Genomic DNA, 19,697 nt, shown 5'->3' with positions numbered 1-19,697 from the left:
AAAAGAAACTTTACATAAAAAGTAATCTCCCCTCTAGGAAACTCAAACCATATTACAGCAAGGCTTCCATGAAACATCTTCATAATAGTATATATCACATATTTAAAACACTTTTATAAATTAACATCACCAGTAATGGATCATTTTCTTCCTGATAAGATGCACTAAGATACCATTTCACTTCTGTGGTATTCCTGGAGAAATGTATAACCTGTACTTTATCAAGAAAAAACATCGAACAAACCCAAATTGAAAGACATTCTACAAAATAAATGGCCTGAACTCTTCAAAAATGCTAAAATCATAACAGATAAAGACTGAAAAACTGTTCCAAATTACGGGAGGCTAAAGAGACATAACATCTAAATATAATAAATAATCCTGGACTGATCCTGAACCAATTAAAAAAATTTTTTTTTATTTGCTAAAAAGGACATTAGTGGAGCAACTGGCAAACCTGAATAAAATCTGTAGATTAAACAACAGTACTGTATCAGTGTTAACTTCCTGATTTTGATTATTTTATGGCAGTTACATAAAAGAATTTCATTGCTTCTAGGAAGTTCACACAGAAGTATTTATGGGTAAAGAAGCTTTATGTCTACAATTTAATCTCAAAGGGTTCCAAAAAAATAATACATGGATAAATATATAGGGAGAAAAAATGATATAGTGAACAGGGCAAAAGAACAGACTTTGGGTGAAAGGTACACAAGAATCCTTTGTACTGTTATTTCCATAAGTCTGAAATTATTTCAAAACAAAACACTTGTCTAAGAACAGAAAAAAAAGGAAAGATGGCAAATAATCATATGAAAAGATGGTCAACATCATTAGCAATCAGGAAAAATACAAATTAAAATCACAATGAGATACCACTAAATCCCTATTAAAATGACTAAAATGTAAAAAAAGAAAAAAAGAAAAATTTGTCAATACCAAGTGATACGGTGAGGATGTGCGACAACTGAAACTCTCAAACATTACTGGAGGGGATGCAAAATGGGAGAGTCACTATATAAGAAACTTACAAATTGTTTTCCAAAATTAAACATACACTTACCACACTAACCAACAATCCTAAATATTAATTCAAGAGAAATGAAAACTTATATTCAAACAAAACCTGTGTGCAAAAGTTTGTGGCAATTTATTCATAATCACCAAACACTGAAAACTCAGATGTCTATCAACTGGTAAATAGATAAATTGTGGTGCATTCATACAATGGAATACTACTTAGAAAGAAAGGAATGAATTACTGATACATGCAACAACATGTATGAATCTCAATAGCATTATGCTAAGTGAAAGAAGTCAGTCTCAAAGGTTACATGTTGTATTGTTTCATATATATTTATGACATTCTGTAAAAAAAACAAACTACAGGGGAGTTCCCTGGTGGCCCAGGATTCTGGGCTTCCACTGCTGTGGCCCAGGTTCAATCCCTCGTCAAGGAACTGAGATCCCACAAGCTGCAAGGCACAGCCAAAAAAGAAAAAAGCAAACTACAGGCATGAAAACAGAAAACAGATCAGTGGTTATCAGGGGTGAGGTAGGGGGAAAAGGTTGATTAAAAATAGGCAGCATGATGGAATTTTGCAAGGTGATGGAACTGTTCTGTGTCTTGACTGTCATTGTCATTACACATTTTTATGCATACATCAAAACTCGTAAAACTGTACACTAAAAAGAATGAATTCTACTGCACATAACTTTAAGAATATATATTCTTAAGTTTACAAGGAAAAAATTATTTTCATAGATATTTTATTCTCAGCCCAATAAAGACTAGGTAGGTACTATTACTCTCATTTTATAAGTGAGGAAACTGAAGCATACAGTAAATAAATGAACGTATGAATTACATGTGGCAGGACCAAAACTATAATCCAAATACACTGATTCTGTACAAATGTTTTATTCTCTTAACTTTCTCATGTTCCACTAAACTTTATGGGCCACAATGTCCCCAAAGACAAACAGGATGAAAGGGAGGGAGGAAGCTAAAAAGACAGGTATTAGAAGTATGCCCTTCAGAATTTGGCCTTTGTTTTTTTTTTTTAAATATTTACTTATTTGTTTGTTTGTTTATTATTTATTTTGGCTGCGCCAGGTCTTACTTGCAGAACACGGACTCTTAGTTGCGGCATGTGGACTTCTTAGTTGCAGCACGTGAACTCTTAGTTACTGCATGCGGATTTCTTACCTGCAGTATGCAGGATCTAGTTCCCCAACCAGGAATCGAACCCAGGCCCCCTGCATTGGGAACACAGAGTCTTACCCACTGGACCACCAGGGAAGTCCCTGGCCTTTGTTCTTAATGAATTAAAAAACGACCATAGGGCTTCCCTGGTGGCGCAGTGGTTGAGAGTCCACCTGCTGATGCAGGGGACACGGGTTCGTGCCCCGGTCCGGGAAGATCCAACATGCCACGGAGCGGCTAGGCCCGTGAGCCATGGCCACAGAGCCTGCGCGTCCGGAGCCTGTGCTCCGCGACGGGAGAGGCCACAACAGTGAGAGGCCCAAGTACCGCAAAAAAAAAACCAAAAAAAGAAAACCAGACCATAACTGAAGAAGTCTGAATAGTGATCCATATAGGCAACAAATTAACTAGCGTTAAAGGTTTAGCTCATGATTTCTTCCATAAAACATTCTTAATTTCTTAATGCTAAGAAAAAGCAAAAGCAAACATAAAACATTCACAGGTAACCCTGTAACTAATGCTACAATTTAAACTCTACCTGGTCTTCAGAACAACATTGAGAACAATGATAATGACTACAATTCAGAACAGGTTTTACAACTTTAAGTAAATATTTAAAAGATATTCTCAAATGCTATCACCCAAGGGTAGAAAACAAAAAAGAACCTTTAAAAATACCTTTTGGTTTCAAAATCAAAGAAGTGACAGTATAATATTTGCCAGAGAACATACTATAAATACAACAGCTTTAGGGAAAATTAAGCTTAGTTTCTTTAGCAAAAAATAAAAAATTGTATCTGTACCACAAATAATATACTTCACCTAAAAACAGTGGTGTGGTTTCCTCTAAAGTAGTGGCATTAGGATCTGCCCCAGCTTCTAAAAGAATCTGTATGATCTTCCAATGTCCTTGACTTGCAGCAAGATGTAATGCACAGAAACCCTCAAAAGTCTTTGTCTTAATGTAGTTTTTAGATGAATCTATGAAAGAATAAAAAACTATCAATTAGAAGGTATCACTTCTATTTCTTGGATTAAAAAGCAAAGATTCCAAGAAGAATTTAACAAACTATTAAAAGATAATTATAAATGGGAGGTCTCATAGTTTAAAACTCTCTAGAAAATCAAGAAAAAGTTCTACAAGGGTCACAGTATAAACAGCTTCCCAGTAGTCTTAATACAAATTCTGCCCACACACTCATTTTCTCTTCTCTAATTTTTGGTAAGTGGGGGAAGGAGAGCAGCAGGAATTGAAAAGTAATAACACAAAAGCAAGATCCAAAATTTACTGAAATATTAATAAATTTGATTCTTTTATTTCTAAATTTCCATGAGGAAAATGGTCTCACCTGTAGCATTACTTCCTTGTACTCAACTAATAAGATGAAGGTATTTCAAATACTCCTTTTCTAACCTAAAACTACATTCTAATCATTAATGAAGCCTACATTTCTAAAATAATAAAATGCACTCCAAAGAAACTGAACAATGGCATACGATTTATAAGGAACTTATGAGTTGACTTAAGTTTTCTGGGTTTGTTATGAAAATCTCAAAGTTTTGGTAACATTCAAATTATGTAAACAATGTCCACATTAAATTTTTTGTAAGTCCACAGCAAAAGATAATATTAAGTGACTTTCTTACCTTTGCTTCCAAAACAATAAAATTCTAAACCCACAATAGAACGGTGGGTTGAATGGGGGAGGCATTTCTGAGACCATTGATAAACAAAAACAAAAAATAAACAAGTAAAAAAAGCTTTAAATAATATTTTCTTGAAATACCAGAATTAAAACTAACGCTCCTGACTACAATAATCATCTGTTTTAAGTAATTCCTGCAATCATAACTGCTGAAACTGTCAGTCTAAGCCATAATAATATTCAACTAACAGCTTGTAAGCATAAATAAACAGCCTCCAACTTTACCAGATACACAACTAAATGGCAAGATAGGGTAGTTATGTTTTAAAAGTTCCTATCACGAAAACAGTGTTCCCAGATTAGTCAGAAGCTGACATATATTCAGATATCCACAAAACTATAAGGTTAAGACATGAAAAACTAGGAACACACAGATATATATAGATACAGATATGTAAATAGCTCCCAAATAGAAAATTTCAACATTATAAAGAAGCTGATTCTTCCCAAAATAATAATAAATTTATTATAATTCTAATCAAAATGTCAACAGAGCTGGGTATTAGTTCATTGATTGGTTTTATACTTGTAAAGTGACTCAAGTTGATGGGGTTACGGAGGGCAGGTAAGTATAACAAAGAATTTAGAAAAATAAAAGAAGGAATATATTGGGGGGAAGCTAGACTTACTATTAAACCATGTGTTAAAGTTAGAATAAGTAAAATAACATGGTCCATCTGAACACAACACTTGATCACTACACTACACTGCCTTATTTATCTAAGGATTTCCAATATCTGTTATCATGCCCAGTATAACAGTGTAATATTTTCTTAACATGAACTAATAAAAAGTACTATGAATTATTAGATCATATATTGGCCACATAAAAGTACTTGTTCACAGTACGTTATAATTAATTGCAAGAGTTTAAGTGACCTTTCGTCAGCAAATGGTTTAATATAGAATGGCATGATTAACTGTCACTGAAGATCATTATTGTTCTTCAAGATTTAATAAACTTCATGAAATCTCAGTACCTATTACACTAAACTGCCAATACAGAAGAACAGCAAATTTGTTATTTGTGCTAATACTTTATACAGAAAGCTAAAGTGAAATATATATACATATATATATATGCATATTAAATTTCTAAGTAATCCATACTTCAGTGTTCTTCTCCAACTTGAATGAAAAGGCCATGTATGATTTCTAGGCTAGATTCTGGATCTAAAATGAAGACAGTAAAGCAAAGCCTTTCTAACCTTTTAAGACTCTTCCATCCTTTTTGTCTAGGCCTGAGCACCTTCATACTTTAGTACACTAATAAAAAGTATGTTTCAGGAATCTCTGGCAGTTAACTAATATTAGATGAATTTAAGGAGGCAGAAATTATATAATAAAAGACAATTTTATGTATACCAGCTGAGCTACAAGGGACAAGAGAATTATGAATCATATAAAACACAGGTATAGCAAGTATAAAGAATGACAGAAATGTCAAACTTGCTTTTGAAACTTTTAAGATTAACCCATAATAACAAGTTAACTGGTTACAGATATGAAGATGCTACTGTCATCATTAAGCGGAAGAGACCTCACTTCACTCTTCAAGACTAGAAATGTTTGTACGTCACCAGCACTTTAAAATACCTCCCTACATGAAGCTGTATGTTAGCTAGACATTTTACAAAGTAGTCAGCTACCATTCCCCACTGGTAAATATTTATGAACTTGAACTAACCAGAAAAGTTTAAATTATAATCTTTTTTAGAAGGCAGTGGATCTGAGTTAAGTATGGACTTTAATTTACAAAAGAAGGGATGAGCCAGGGGAATATAGAAAACATTTTTGAAAGTGACCAATAGGCTATATAGCCCTTTTGCTTCATTTTAAGTTTGATTTTTCTAGTGAATCAAGTAACCAAATCTGACAGAATTTTGGACATTAGTTCCAACTACACAGAACAACCAAACTCATGGAAAACTGAGACCAAAAATGTCACCACCTCCTAGAATAAGTCATATAGCTGCTTCCTACCCTCTGCAAACCCTATTTCCTATCTCCCTACCCCTACCCTAATCTTTGTGTATGTACTGCACATAAATTAGATTTATCCAAAATTTATTTCATAATAGTGAACTCTAATACAAATTGTGAGAAATTTTTATTTGACCATTTATATCAACTATTCACACAGTTAACTATGAGTGACTTACCCTCCAAAAACATCAAGCCTAAAAAAGAATAGTCATTAACAATGAAGGTGATACTTTTAACTTCTAAAAGAAAACATAGATGACTTAAATAGCCAGTTCAAACACATTAAGTCAAAAGCCTGCCTAATTTTATTCAGCAGCTAAAAGGAAAAAAAATTATAACATAAAACTGATGTGGGAAGAGATAACAGTATATCTGGAATGAACTTTTTGACTAGAAACAAATATTCAAATTCATGCCTTTGGGGACTTCCCTGGTGGCGCAGTGGTTAAGAATCTGCCTGCCAATGCAGGGGACACGGGTTCGAGCCCTGGTCCGGGAAGATCCCACATGCTGGGGAGCAACTAAGCCCATGTGCCACAGCTACTGAAGCCCGTGCGCCTAGAGACCGTGCTCCGCAACAACAGAAGCCACTGCAATGAGAAGCCCACGTGCTGCAACGAAGACCCAACACAGCCAAAAATAAATAAATAAAATAAATATATAACAACAACAAAAAATCCATGCCTTTGTCACTAGAGATAGTTTGGGAATTCAAGCTATAGAATTAACTTCAAACAAATTCTGAAAACATGTATTTTTACATTTGAGGCATAAACTCTATCTTTCCAATGTCTTTAAACATTCAACTATAATAGACTCTAGAACACGTGATTTAAAAAGCATTCATGATAAACTTCCTGTATTATGATTTGGAGAATTTAGCCTTGTCATCTCTCATCCCTTAAAACAAAACAAACAAAAAGCCACACCAAAAACATTTTGAGGATTACTTTCTTTCCCATCCATGAAGTAACGAGTTAGTAATTTTGATGAGCTATGGTCCCAAAAGTCTACCTTCTAAGTGACTGGTGATGGTAAGTACACAGGGGAGAAAAATATGAATGTCCATGATTAATGAAATGTAAATGGTGCACTGAGTGTCATAACATGGAGTGTTATATTCAAACTCAGTTTAAATTAACTGAATGTTAAAAATGTTTACTTTGATTAAACGCTGGAAACATACTACAGTGGAAAAGCATGGGCTTTAGAGTCAGAGAGAAATGGGTTCAAATCAAATATCCTGGTTTATTACATAACTTTTGACAAGTCAATTTCTCTGAGCTTTGGTCTTTTCAATAAAATGGGGGTAACATGTTCTCAATAGCAGTTTTGCATATTTAGATAAATAATGTAAATCAAGCATCTAGTACAATGACTGCTACAAAGCAGTGCTCAATCACCATTAATTCTCTTCCCACACCCCGCTTCCTGAGGGTCACACTGTCTCATTTAGTCTCATTTACTGAGCCCCTCACTCAGTTGTGTGCTGGCTGTGTAACTGGCTCTGAGGGAGTGAAAAAAGAAAAAAGAAAAGTTTATAGAATTGGTTTGTAACACTGGCTGATTTCTATGGTGTAACTACTCCCACATGGCTGATCTCAACCTACCAGCTTTGAAGTCTACCCAATACAGAGCTGGAAAGAGATGTACATGATTACTCTCTGTCCCATTACTCTGTTTTATTTTTTCCACAACACTTTTACCTTTTGAAATTACCTTGTTTAACTGTTTAGGTATTTATTCTGTTCCCACCCCTACCCCCAAAGGGAATAAAAACACTATGGCAGGGACCTTGTCTGTCCTGTTCTCTTCTGTGTCCTCAGCAAGTACAAAATCAAACTAATTGGTAAAAGTCCCCAAATTCAGGAAACTGAAAAGTATTAAAAAAAAAAAAAAAGACTAATTCAAGGAAAACACTCATACCCTCAATTTCGGCAGCACTGTTCTTTTTCTTTGGAGAAGGAATAAAAAATAAACATGACCAGTAAGTACCAAATGCTTAAATTAAAACAGCAGATTACTTCTGCCACATCACCTAGCTTAGCAATAAAAATCGGCCAGGCATAAGCACTTCCATATAAAGGGCAACATTTCTAAATGTCCAGCTGGAACACCATACTTATATAATTCAAGGTAGGCAATCTTACCATTCTTAATAACACAGAAGCAGTTACTGTATGGTTATACAAAGGTAAACAAATACTACTGTTAATAAGTCATGTATTACCATTTTTTTTCTTTTATTAATCCAGCTTGCAAGCCCAGCCTCCCACACCCCGAATTTACTTTACCTGCACGAATTAACATCCGCAAACATTCTATAGAGTTGTGATAAGCTGCTTCATGAATTGGCATCCATCCCCTGTTATCAGCAACATCAACACTACGTCCGTTTTTGAGTAGTTTTCTTAAGACTTTAACATTGCCTTCCCTGGCAGCAAGTCCAACCGTGGAGCATGTGTCAGAGTAAGCCTCTGTAAAATCCATTCTTTTGACCAGTCTACAAAACAAGGCAGAAAGAAAACACTATCGTCAATAAAACAACACTGCACTCCTAGATATTAGCAGATCACTGTGGATCTGTCTAGCATCTCTCACATAACTGCTGGGGAACAGCCTGAGGTGGAGATAGCAACCTGTCAGGCCATAGCCTCTGCCAGTCTAAACCAGGAAGTCTCTCTGTTTGGGGGACTGGGCCTCCTTAGAATCCTCTTATTAAAGATATCAAGGGAGTTTTAAGTGTTCTATCACTCCTTGTCTGAGCAGCTCCTTCCTGCAGGCTTCTGCTCCCATTCATACTCCAACAAAATGCACTCTCTGGAACACTGTTGATGAGAGAGTGAAATTCCTTCAGTTAATCCCAAATGTATATAGTCTACTGTGCAGAGATGGCCATTTAACGACCAGCAACACTCAGCCTCAAGAACTAATTTTATAGCCCTCTACAGGGAAAAGCTAAACCCAAAAAAGCCAGAAAGGAGTGAAGGACATTTTTTTAAAAGAACAAAAATAAGTAGTAATTCTAGTTTTTATGTCCCTGGTGGTTCTTTCCAGAAGGAGCAAAACACTTGGGTTTTCTTTCCTTGATGAAACAGTCCCACTGACTGAATATACTAAAATGAACAAAGACCATCATAGATGGGTCCAGCTTTCCTACACTAGCCCAGAAAGTTTTTCACAGCATTATTAGCCTCTTCCTCACAATCTCCCTTCAAAGTTCAAGTTCCCCTGGAGTCAGTGTCCAGTATAGCTCAGCATATGACTCTTACAAAGACAATTTCTTGTTAGTCACACTATGAGGCAGGTTGGGATAAGACCCAGGATTCTCAGGGCAACAGTTATCTCTCAAAAGGCAGTCCCTCTCAGTAACATTTCAGTTCCATTCTTCCTTTTAGTTTTTCTAAATATCTTACGAGGTAGGTCAGGAAATACCAACAACATGTCTAGTCCAATACAGGTAAAAAACTTTCTAGAGTGATATTCTAAATAATTTAATCAGAACGGGAGGTTTGAGGGAAGAGGTTAAAAGTCAGCACACAGCAGTTCCTGTAGTAAGTTTAAACTTATCTATGGTCATGTTTAAATATAAAGCTGTATCTGCAGAACCTGATTCTACAGAGAGCTAATATTAGCTATGAATTAATCTGATTAAATCAACCAGTCCATTACTAAGGAAGCGAAGATATTTATTACAGAACATTTAATTATTCAGTTAATAATTATTTACTGAGTACCAATTAAATGATCAGCAATGTGGAGGATATAAAGATGACACAGAAGTTGCAAGGAGGGGGAATGAAAAAGACACTGAAGGAGACCTTCAACATGGTGGAGGAGTAAGACGCAGAGATCACCTTCCTCCATACAGATACATCAGAAATACATCTACACGTGGAACAACTCCTACAGAACACCTACTGAACGGTGGCAGAAGACCTCAGACTTCCCAAAAGGCAAGAAACTCCCCACGTACCTGGGCAGGGCAAAAGAAAAAAGAAACAACAGAGACAAAAGAAAAAACAGAGGCAAAAGAATAGGGACAGGACCTGCACCTCTGGGAGGGACCTGTGAAGGAGGAGAAGTTTCCACACACTAGGAAGCCCCTTCACTGGCGGAGATGGGGGGTGGCAGAGGGGAAGCTTCAGAGCCACGGAGGAGAGCACAGCAACAGGGCTGCAGAGGGCAAAGCGAAGAGATTCCCACACAGGGGATCCGTGCCCAACAGCACTCACCAGCCTGAGAGGCTTGTCTGCTCACCCGCCGGGGTGGGTGGTGGCTGAGAGCTGAGGCTCGGGCTTTGGAGGTCAGATCCCAGGGAGAGAACTGGAGTTGGCTGCGGGAACACAGCCTTAAGGGGGCTAGTGAGCCACAGCTAGCCGGGAGGGAGTCTGGGAAAAAGTCTGGAACTGCCGAAGAGGCAAGAGACCATTGTTGCGTGGTGCGCGAGGAGACGGGATTCAGAGCACCGCCTAAACAAGCTCCAGAGTTGGGCGCGAGGCGCGGCTACCAGCGCAGACACCAGAGACGGGCATGAGATGCTAAGGCTGCCACTGCAGCCACCAAGAAGCCTGTGTGCAAGCACAGGTCACTATCCACACCGCCCCTCCCGGGGGCCTGTGCAGCCCGCCACTTCCAGGGTCCCATGATCCAGGGACAACGTTCCTGGGAGAAGACACAGCGCACCTGAGGCTGTTACAACGTCACTATGGCCTCTGCCGCCGCAGGCTCGCCCCACATTCCGTACTCCTCCCTCCCCCGGGCCTGAGTGAGCCAGAGCCCCCGAATCAGCTGCTCCTTTAACCCCGTCCTGTCTGAGCAGAGAACAGACGCCCTCACGCGACCTACACGCAGAGGCGCGGCCAAATCCAAAGCTGAACCCCAGGAGCTGTGCGAACAAAGAAGAGAAAGGGAAATTTCTCCCAGCAGCCTCAGGAGCAGCGGATTAAATCTCCACAATCAACTTGATGTACCCTGCATATGTGGAATACTTGAACAGACAACGAATCATCCCAAAATTGAGGAAGAGGACTTTGGGAGCAACTGTAGACTTGGAGTTTCCTTTTAATTTGTTTCAGGTTTTATGTTTACCTTAGTTTAGTATTTAGAGTTTATTATCATTGGTAGATTTGTTTATTGATTTGGTTGCTCTTTTTTAATATATATATATGTTTTTCCTTTTTCTCTTTTCGTGAGTGTGTATGTGTATGCTTCTTTGTCTGATTTTGTCTGTAGAGCTTTGCTTTTACCATTTGTTCTAAAGTTCTATCTGTTTTTCGTTTTTTCCTTTTTTTTAAGTATAGTTTTTAGTGCTTGTTATCATGGGTAGATTTGTTTTTTGATTTGGTTGCTCTCTTCTTTCTTTCTTTTTTATTAGTTTTTAATTTTTAATTTTTAATAATTTTTTATTTTAATAACTTTATTTTATTTTTTTCTTACTTTCTTTCTTTTTTTCTCCCTCTTCTTCTGAGCCATGTGGCTGACAGGGTCCTGGTGCTTCTGCGGGGTGTCAGGCCTGTGCCTCTGAGGTGGGAGAGCCAAGTTCAGGACACTGGTCCACCAGAGACCTCCTGGCTCCAAGTAATATCAAACAGTGAAAGCTCTCCCAGAGATCTCCATCTCAACACTAACACCCAGCTCCACTCAACGACCAGCAAGCTACAGTGCTGGACACCCTATGCAAAACAACTAGAAAGACAGGAACACAACCCCACCCATTAGCAAAGAGGCTACGTAAAATCATAATAAGGTCACAGACAACCCAAAACAAACCACCGGACTTGGTCCTGCCCACCAGAAAGACAAGATCCAACCTCATCCACCAGAACACAGGCACTAGTCCCCTGCACCAGGAAGCCTACACAACCCACTGAATCAACGTTAGCCACTGGGGGCAGATACAAAAACAACAGAAACTACGAACCTGCAGCCAGCGAAAAAGAGAACCCAAACACAGTAAGCAAAATGAGAAGACAGAGAAAGACACAGCAGATGAAGGAGCAAGGTAAAAACCCATCAGACCAAAAAAATGAAGAGGAAATAGGCAGTCTACCTGAAAAAGAATTCAGAGTAATGATAGTAGAGATGATCCAAAATCTTGGAAATAGAATGGAGAAAATACAAGAAACGTTTAACAAGGACCTAGAAGAACTAAAGAGCAAAGAAACAATGATGAACAACACAATAAATGAAATTAAAAATTCTCTAGAAGGAATCAATAGCAGAATGACTGAGGGAGAAAAACAGATAAGTGACCTGAAAGATAAAATAGTGGAAATAACTACCACAGAGCAGAATAAAGAATGAAAAGAATTGAGGACAGCCTCAGAGACCTCTGGGACAATATTAAATGCACCAACATTCGAATTATAGGGGTTCCAGAAAACAACAGAAAAAGAAAGTGACTGAGAAAATATTTGAAGAGATTATAGTTGAAACTTCCCTAATATGGGAAAGGAAATAGTCAATCAAGTCCAGGAAGCGCAGAGAGTCCCATACAGGATAAATCCAAGGAGAAATACGCCAAGACACATATTAATCAAACGATCAAAAATTAAATACAAAGAAAAAATATTAAAAGCAGCAAGGGAAAAACAACAAATAACATACAACAGAATCCCCATAAGGTTAACAGCTTATCTTTCAACAGAAACTCTGCAAGCCAGAAGGGAGTGGCAGGACATATTTAAAGTGATGAAAGGGGAACACCTACAACCAAGATTACTCTACCCAGCTAGGATCTCATTCAGATTCGACAGAGAAATTAAAATCTTTACCAACAAGCAAAAGCTAAGAGAATTCAGCACCACCAAACCAGCTTCACAACAAATGCTAAAGGAACATCTCTAGGCAGGAAACACAAGAGAAGGAAAAGACCTACAATAACAAACCCAAAACAATTAAGAAAATGGTCATAGGAACATACATATTGACAATTACCTTAAATGTAAATGGATTAAATGCTCCAACCAAAAGACACAGACTGGCTGAATGGATAGAAAAACAAGACCCATTTATATGCTGTCTACAGAGACCCACTTCAGACCTAGGGACACATACAGACTGAAAGTGAGGGGATGGAAAAAGATATTCCATGCGAATGGAAATCAAAAGAAAGCAGGAGTAACAATTCTCATATCAGACAAAATAGACTTTAAAATAAAGACTGTTAAAGAGACAAAGGAGGCCACTACATAATGATTAAGGGATCAATCCAATAAGAAGGTATAACAGCTGTAAATATTTATGCACCCAACATAGGAGCACCTCAATACATAAGGCAAATGCTAACACCCATTAAAAGGGGAAATCGACAGTAACACCATCACAATAGGGGACTTTAACACCCCACTTTCACCAATGGAGAGATCAACCAAAATGAAAATAAATAAGGAAACACAAGCTTTAAATGACACATTAAACAAGATGGACCTAACTGATATTTACAGGATATTCCATCCAAAAACAACAGAATACACTTTCTTCTCAAGTGCTCATAGAACATTCTCCAAAACAGATCATATCTTGGGTCACAAATCAAGCCTTGGCAAATTTAAGAAAACTAAAATCGTATCAAGTATCTTTTCCGACCACAATGCTATTAGACTAGATATCAATTACAGGAAAAAAACCGTAAAAAAGACAGACACATGGAGGGTACACAATACACTACTTAATAACCAAGAGATCACTGAAGAAATCAAAAAGGAAATCAATAAATACCTAGAAACAAATGACAATGAAAACATAACGACCCAAAACCTATGGGATGCAGCATAAGCACTTCTAAGAGGGAAGTTTATAGCAATACAATTCTACCTCAAGGAACAAGAAACATCTCAAATAAACAACCTAACCTTACATCTAAAGCAATTAGAGAAAGAATTAAAAAATCCCAAAGTTAGCAGAAGAAAAGAAATCAAAAAGATCAGATCAGAAATAAATGAAAAATATATGAAGGAAATAGCAAAGATCAATAAAACTAAAAGCTGGTTCTTTGAGAAGATAAACAAAATTGATAAACCATTAGCCAGACTCATCAAGAAAAAAAGGGAGAAGACTCAAATCAAAAGAATTAGAAATAAAAACGGAGAAGTAACAACTGACACTGCAGAAATACAAAGGATCATGAGAGATTACTACAAGCAACTCTATGCCAATAAAATGGACAACCTGGAAGAAATGGACAAATTCTTAGAAAAGCACAACCTTCCAAGACTGAACCAGGAAGAAATAGAAAATATAAACAGACCAATCACAAGCACTGAAATTAAGACTGTGATTAAAAATCTTCCAACAAACAACAGTCCTGGACTAGATGGCTTCACAGGCGAATTCTATCAAACATTTAGAGAAGAGCTAACACCTATCCTTTTCAAACTCTTCCAAAATATAGTAGAGGGAAGAACACTCTCAAACTCATTCTACAAGGCAACATCATCACCCTGATAACAAAACCAGACGAAGATGTCACCAAGAAAGACAACTACAGGCCAATATCACTGATGAACATAGATGCAAAAATCCTCAATAAAATACTAGCAAACAGAATCCAACAGAACATTAAAAGGATCATACACCATAATCAAATGGGGTTTATCCCAAGAATACAAAGATTCTTCAATATATGCAAATCAATCAATGTGATACTCCATATTAACAAACTGAAGGAGTAAACCATATGATCATCTCAAATGATGCAGACAAAGCTTTTGACAAAATTCAACACCCATTTATGATAAAAACCCTCCAGAAAGTAGGCATAGAGGGAACTTACCTCAACATAATAAAGGCCATATATGACAAACTCACAGCCAACATCGTTCTCAATGGTGAAAAACTGAAAGCATTTCTTCTAAGATCAGGAACAAGACAAGGCTGTCCACTCCCACCACTAGTATTCAACATAGATTTGGACGTTTTAGTCACAGCAATCAGAGATGAAAAGAAATAAAGGGAATCCAAATCAGTAAAGAAAAAGTAAAGCTGTCACTGTTTGCAGATGACATGATACTATACAAAGAGAATGCTAAAGATGCTGCCAGAAAACTACTACAGCTGATCAATGAATTTGTTAAAGTAGAAGGATACAAAATTAATGCTCAGAAATCTCTTGCATTCCTATACTCTAATGATGAAAAATCTGAAAGAGAAATTAAGGGAACACTCCCATTTACCACTGCAACGAAAAGAATAAAATACCTAGGAATAAATCTACCTAAGGAGACAAAAGACCTGTATGCAGAAAACTATAAGACACTCATGAAAGAAATTAAAGATGATACAAACAGATGGAGAGATATACCACGTTCTTGGACTGGAAGAATCAACATTGTGAAAATGACTATACAACCCGAAGCAAACTACAGATTCAATGCAATCCCTATCAAACTACCACTAGCATTTTTCACAGAACTAGAACAAAAAATTTCACAATTTGTATGGAAACACAAGACCCCAAGTAGCCAAAGCAATTGAGAGAGAAAAACGGAGCTGGAGGAATCAGGCTCCCAGACTTCAGACTATACTATAAAGCGATAGTAATCAAGCAGTATGGTACTGGCAAAATAACAGAAATATAGATCAATGTAACAGGACAGAAAGCCCAGAGATAAACCCACGCACATATGGTCACCTTATTTTTGATAAAGGAGTCAAGAATATACAATGGAGAAAAGACAGCCTCTTCAATAAGTGGGGCTGGGCAAACTGGACAGCTACATGTAAAAGAATAAAATTAGAATACTCCCTAACACCATATACAAAAATAAACTCAAAATGGATTAAAGACCTAAATGTAAGGCCAGACACTATAAAACTCTTAGAGGCAAACATAGGCAGAACACTCTATGACATAAATCACAGCAAGATCCTTTTTGACCCACCTCCTACAGAAATGGAAATAAAAACAAAAATAAACAAATGGGACCTAATGAAACGTAAATGCTTTTGCACAGCAAAGGAAGCCATAAACAAGACGAAAAAAGAACCCTCAGAATGGGAAAAAATATTTGCAAATGAAGCAACTGACAAAGGATTAATTTCCAAAATTTACAAGCAGCTCATGCAGCTCAATATCCAAAAAACAAACAACCCAATCCAAAAATGGGCAGAAGACCTACATAGACATTTCTCCAAAGAAGACATACAGATTGCCAATAAACACATGAAAGGATGCTCAACATCACTAAGCATTAGAGAAATGCAAATCAAAACTACAATGAGGTATCACCTCACACCAGTCAGAATGGCCATCATCAAAAAAATGTACAAACAATAAATGCTGGAAAGAGTGTGGAGAAAAGGGAACTCTCTTGCACTGTTGGTGGGAATGTATATTGATACAGCCACTATGGAGAACAGTATGGAGGTTCCCTAAACAACTACAAATAGAACTACCATATGACCCAGCTATCCCACTACTGGGCATATACCCTGAGAAAACCATAATTCAAAAAAAGGCATGTTCCACAATGTTCATCGCAGCATTATGTACAATAGCCAGGACATGGAAGCAACCTAAGTGTCCATCAACAGATGAATGGATAAAGAAGATGTGGTACATATATACAATGGAATATTACTCAGTCATAAAAAGAAACGAAATTGAGTTATTTGTAGTGAAGTGGATGGACCTAAAGTCTGTCATACAGAGTGAAGTAAGTCAGAAAGAGAAAAACAAATACCATATGCTAACACATATATATGGAACCTTAAAAATAAGTGGTTCTGAGGAACCTAGGGGCAGGACAGGAATAAAGATACAGACGTAGAGAACGGACTTGAGGACGTGGGGAGGGGGAAGAGTAAGCTGGGACGAAGTGAGGGAGTGGCATAGACTTATATATACTACCAAATGTAAAACAGCTAGCTAGTGGGAAGCAGCTGCAAAGCACAGGGAGATCAGCGCCTGCTTTGTGACCACCTAGAGGGGTGGGATAGGGAGGGTGGGAGGGAGACACAAGCGGGAGGAGATATGGGGATGTATGTATATGTATAGCTGATTCACTTTGTTATAAAGCAGAAAGTAACACACCATTGTGAAGCAACTGTACTCTAATAAAGATGGTAAAATAAATAAATAAAATTTTTTGGATGTCTTAAAAAAAAAGAGATGACATAGACACAGATTCTATCTCAAGTTATGTACTGTCTCACAGAAATGATAAATATACGTGATTCAAAATAGCATAAAGTGCCATAAGAGAAGTACAGATAAAGAGCCATGAGTAATCAAAGAAGGGGAAAACTACTTCAACTTGGTGGGGGATATGAGCTGTGCCTAAAAGATAAGGGAGGCTGTGACAATGAGATAACATGTAAAATAGCATTTCTTGGGCAGAAGAAAAAATATAACCAAAATTATGGAAATGAACAAGCAAGGGTGAGTAAGGTTCAGTGAACAATGGAAACAATTTACTTTGGAAGGAGGATTAGGTTAAAAAAAAGAATAGTAGAAAAATGAGGTTACAGACATAGCCAAACTATGGAGAATCTTGAATGGTAAACTGTATGTTTTTAAATATATTACTTCTAGCCAAGGCCATTACATCCAAATTTCACAAAAAAGAACAAATCACACATTTTAGGTCTATTTATAAGCATATTCATCTAATAGAAGAAAACTTTTTTCATACATAGGAAAACCACACACAAACACACATATAAGAATACTATTCCAAAGACATGAAAAACAACTTCAAGTAAAAACAGATAAGAATCCCCTTCTAAATTTACTGGGTTTTCTCACAGTTACAAATAATGTTAACAGATCCAGATTAATACACAATAATCTGAAAAAATTAACAGAACTGGATAATATCTTTCTGCTTAAGGGAAAGAGAAGCCAAAAGACATGTACTATAATAGCAGGATCGTTCTCTTCAACCTTTAATACCAACTAGTCAACAAGAATAAACTGTTAAGATCTCCCTTAATAAAACCTCCCTATGTTCTAGACTAAAATAGAGAGTACAGACTCAAACAACAAAATACATACAATGTAATAACAAATAGGTATGATACATAAACATCACCTAGACCTGAACTGGTAAACAAAATATCAGCTACAAAAATAAATTTTCAGGCAATTAAGGTAATTTGAAGATGGAATAGATATTTGATGATGTAATTATCGTTAGTATTCTTAGATGTGATAATGGCATTATGGTTATCAGGAAAATGTCCTTATTCTTATAAGTATTTAGCAGTGAAGTCACAACACATGCAGCTTATTTCAAAGGTTTTATTTATTTTTTCTTTTTTTGGTGGTATGCGGGCCTCTCACTGTTGTGGCCTCTCCCGTTGCAGAGCACAGGCTCCGGACGCGCAGGCTCAGCGGCCATGGCTCACTGGGCCCAGCTGCTCCGCGGCATGCGGGATCCTCCCGGACCGGGGCACGAACCCGTGTCCCCTGCATCAACAGGCGGACTCTCAACCACTGCGCCACCAGGGAAGCCCAAAAGGTTTTAGATTTAAAAGTATGTAAAGAGAAAAAGAGTAAAGTAACTATGGCATAATGTTAATTATCGGACCCATGTGGAGAGTATATAAATGGTCACCATATTCTTTTTTTCTAACTTTTCTGTATGTTTGAAATTTTTCGAAAAATTTGGGGGGGAACTAACCATTCCAGGCAATGTGAAACCACAGCTTGGAGAAAATTAAAAGACCTGGTTATTCTTTTTTTTATATATAAATTTATTTATTTTATTTTTGGCTGCGTGGGTCTTCGTTGCTGTGCACAGGCTTTTCTTCAGCTGTGGGGAGCGGGGGCTACTCTTCATTGCAGGTTCGCGGGGCTTCACATAGCACTGGCTTCTCTTGTTGCAAAGCATGGGCTCTAGGCGCACGGGCTTCAGTAGTTGTGGCACGTGGGCTCAGTAGTTGTGGTTCGCAGGCTTTAGAGCGTAGGCTCAGTAGTTGTGACTCACGAGCTTAGTTGCTCCGCAGTACGTGGGATCTTCCCGGACCAGGGCTCGAACCCGTGTTCCCTGCATTAGCAGGCGGATTCTTAACCACTGCGTTACCAGGGAAGCCCAGACCTGATTATTCCTAAATTAAGTTTTTCTTTGTGACATTTTCCTGCTGATTTCTTAAGAGCATAAATAATACTCCTTGAACCTGGATGTTCTAGCATTCTTTTATAAAGCTAAAGACTACCAAACAGAAATCCTCAAGAAAGAATAATCATTTGTTAAGGTTTCTGCTTTCACATACAGAAACACTGCACTGATGGTCCAAGTGAGCTTCCTAAACAGTATTTTGGAGCAGTAGCTCTAGCCTTCAGATCAAAACATTTTTTAGGATACTTGACCTGTTGGATAAACTCATGAAAGCTATTAAGTTTCTCCCCAGAAAAATGTACACAGATCCCAAATCTTGTATACAACTTCAGGAGGTCTCACATATGGCTTCCAAAGCCTATACACGAGCTAAAAACCTTTGCCTACTCTTTTCTGAGTGACTCCTGAGAATACTAAAGATGAATAAGGTCGTTTCACGCAGAAAATTTAAATATGCAAGCAATTTTTGTTGAAATAATATTCAACAGCTCTTCTACAGGCACAAAACTCCTGTAGTAAACTTTCTGCTTTTATTCGACAGGTAGAAAGATTTTTTTTAATGTAAAAATAGATTACACTCCCTGCAAATCCAGTTTGCAAACCATAACAAAATGTCTTTCTACGTACCAACTGCGGTACCAATAAACAGCTCGCCTCCGTATCTAGACCACACCAGCCACGATTCCCACCCTCTCTCTTCTTCCTCTCTGCATTTGAAAAACAGAAGACAGTTCC

The 19,697-nt window shown here is 37.4% G+C and overlaps 1 protein-coding gene across 10 annotated transcripts in view; it reads right to left on the bottom strand.

Moving 5' to 3' along the window:
• The window catches only part of ASB3 (ankyrin repeat and SOCS box containing 3), a 151,296-nt gene that overhangs the window by 52,355 nt on the left and 79,244 nt on the right, over positions 1-19,697 (bottom strand). For 8 of the 10 annotated variants that reach the window (XR_009566129.2, XR_009566128.1, XR_009566130.1 and 5 more), the window contains 2 exons: positions 8,193-8,401; positions 3,029-3,187 (listed from right to left, as the gene is read on the bottom strand). Coding sequence is in view for 7 of the 10 variants with exons in the window: in XM_060309202.1 (XP_060165185.1) it covers positions 3,029-3,187; positions 8,193-8,401 (368 nt within the window). In the remaining 3 variants the exon portion in view is untranslated. Of the gene's footprint in view, positions 1-3,028; positions 3,188-8,192; positions 8,402-19,589; positions 19,640-19,697 lie in introns of those variants that run through there. The other 2 variants (XM_060309205.1, XM_060309204.1) reach the window with 2 other exon arrangements.

Source organism: Globicephala melas, chromosome 12 (genome assembly GCF_963455315.2).
Source record: "Globicephala melas chromosome 12, mGloMel1.2, whole genome shotgun sequence".
In the NCBI taxonomy this organism is placed as follows: domain Eukaryota; kingdom Metazoa; phylum Chordata; class Mammalia; order Artiodactyla; family Delphinidae; genus Globicephala; species Globicephala melas.
This window is presented reverse-complemented; position numbering and strand designations above follow the sequence as displayed.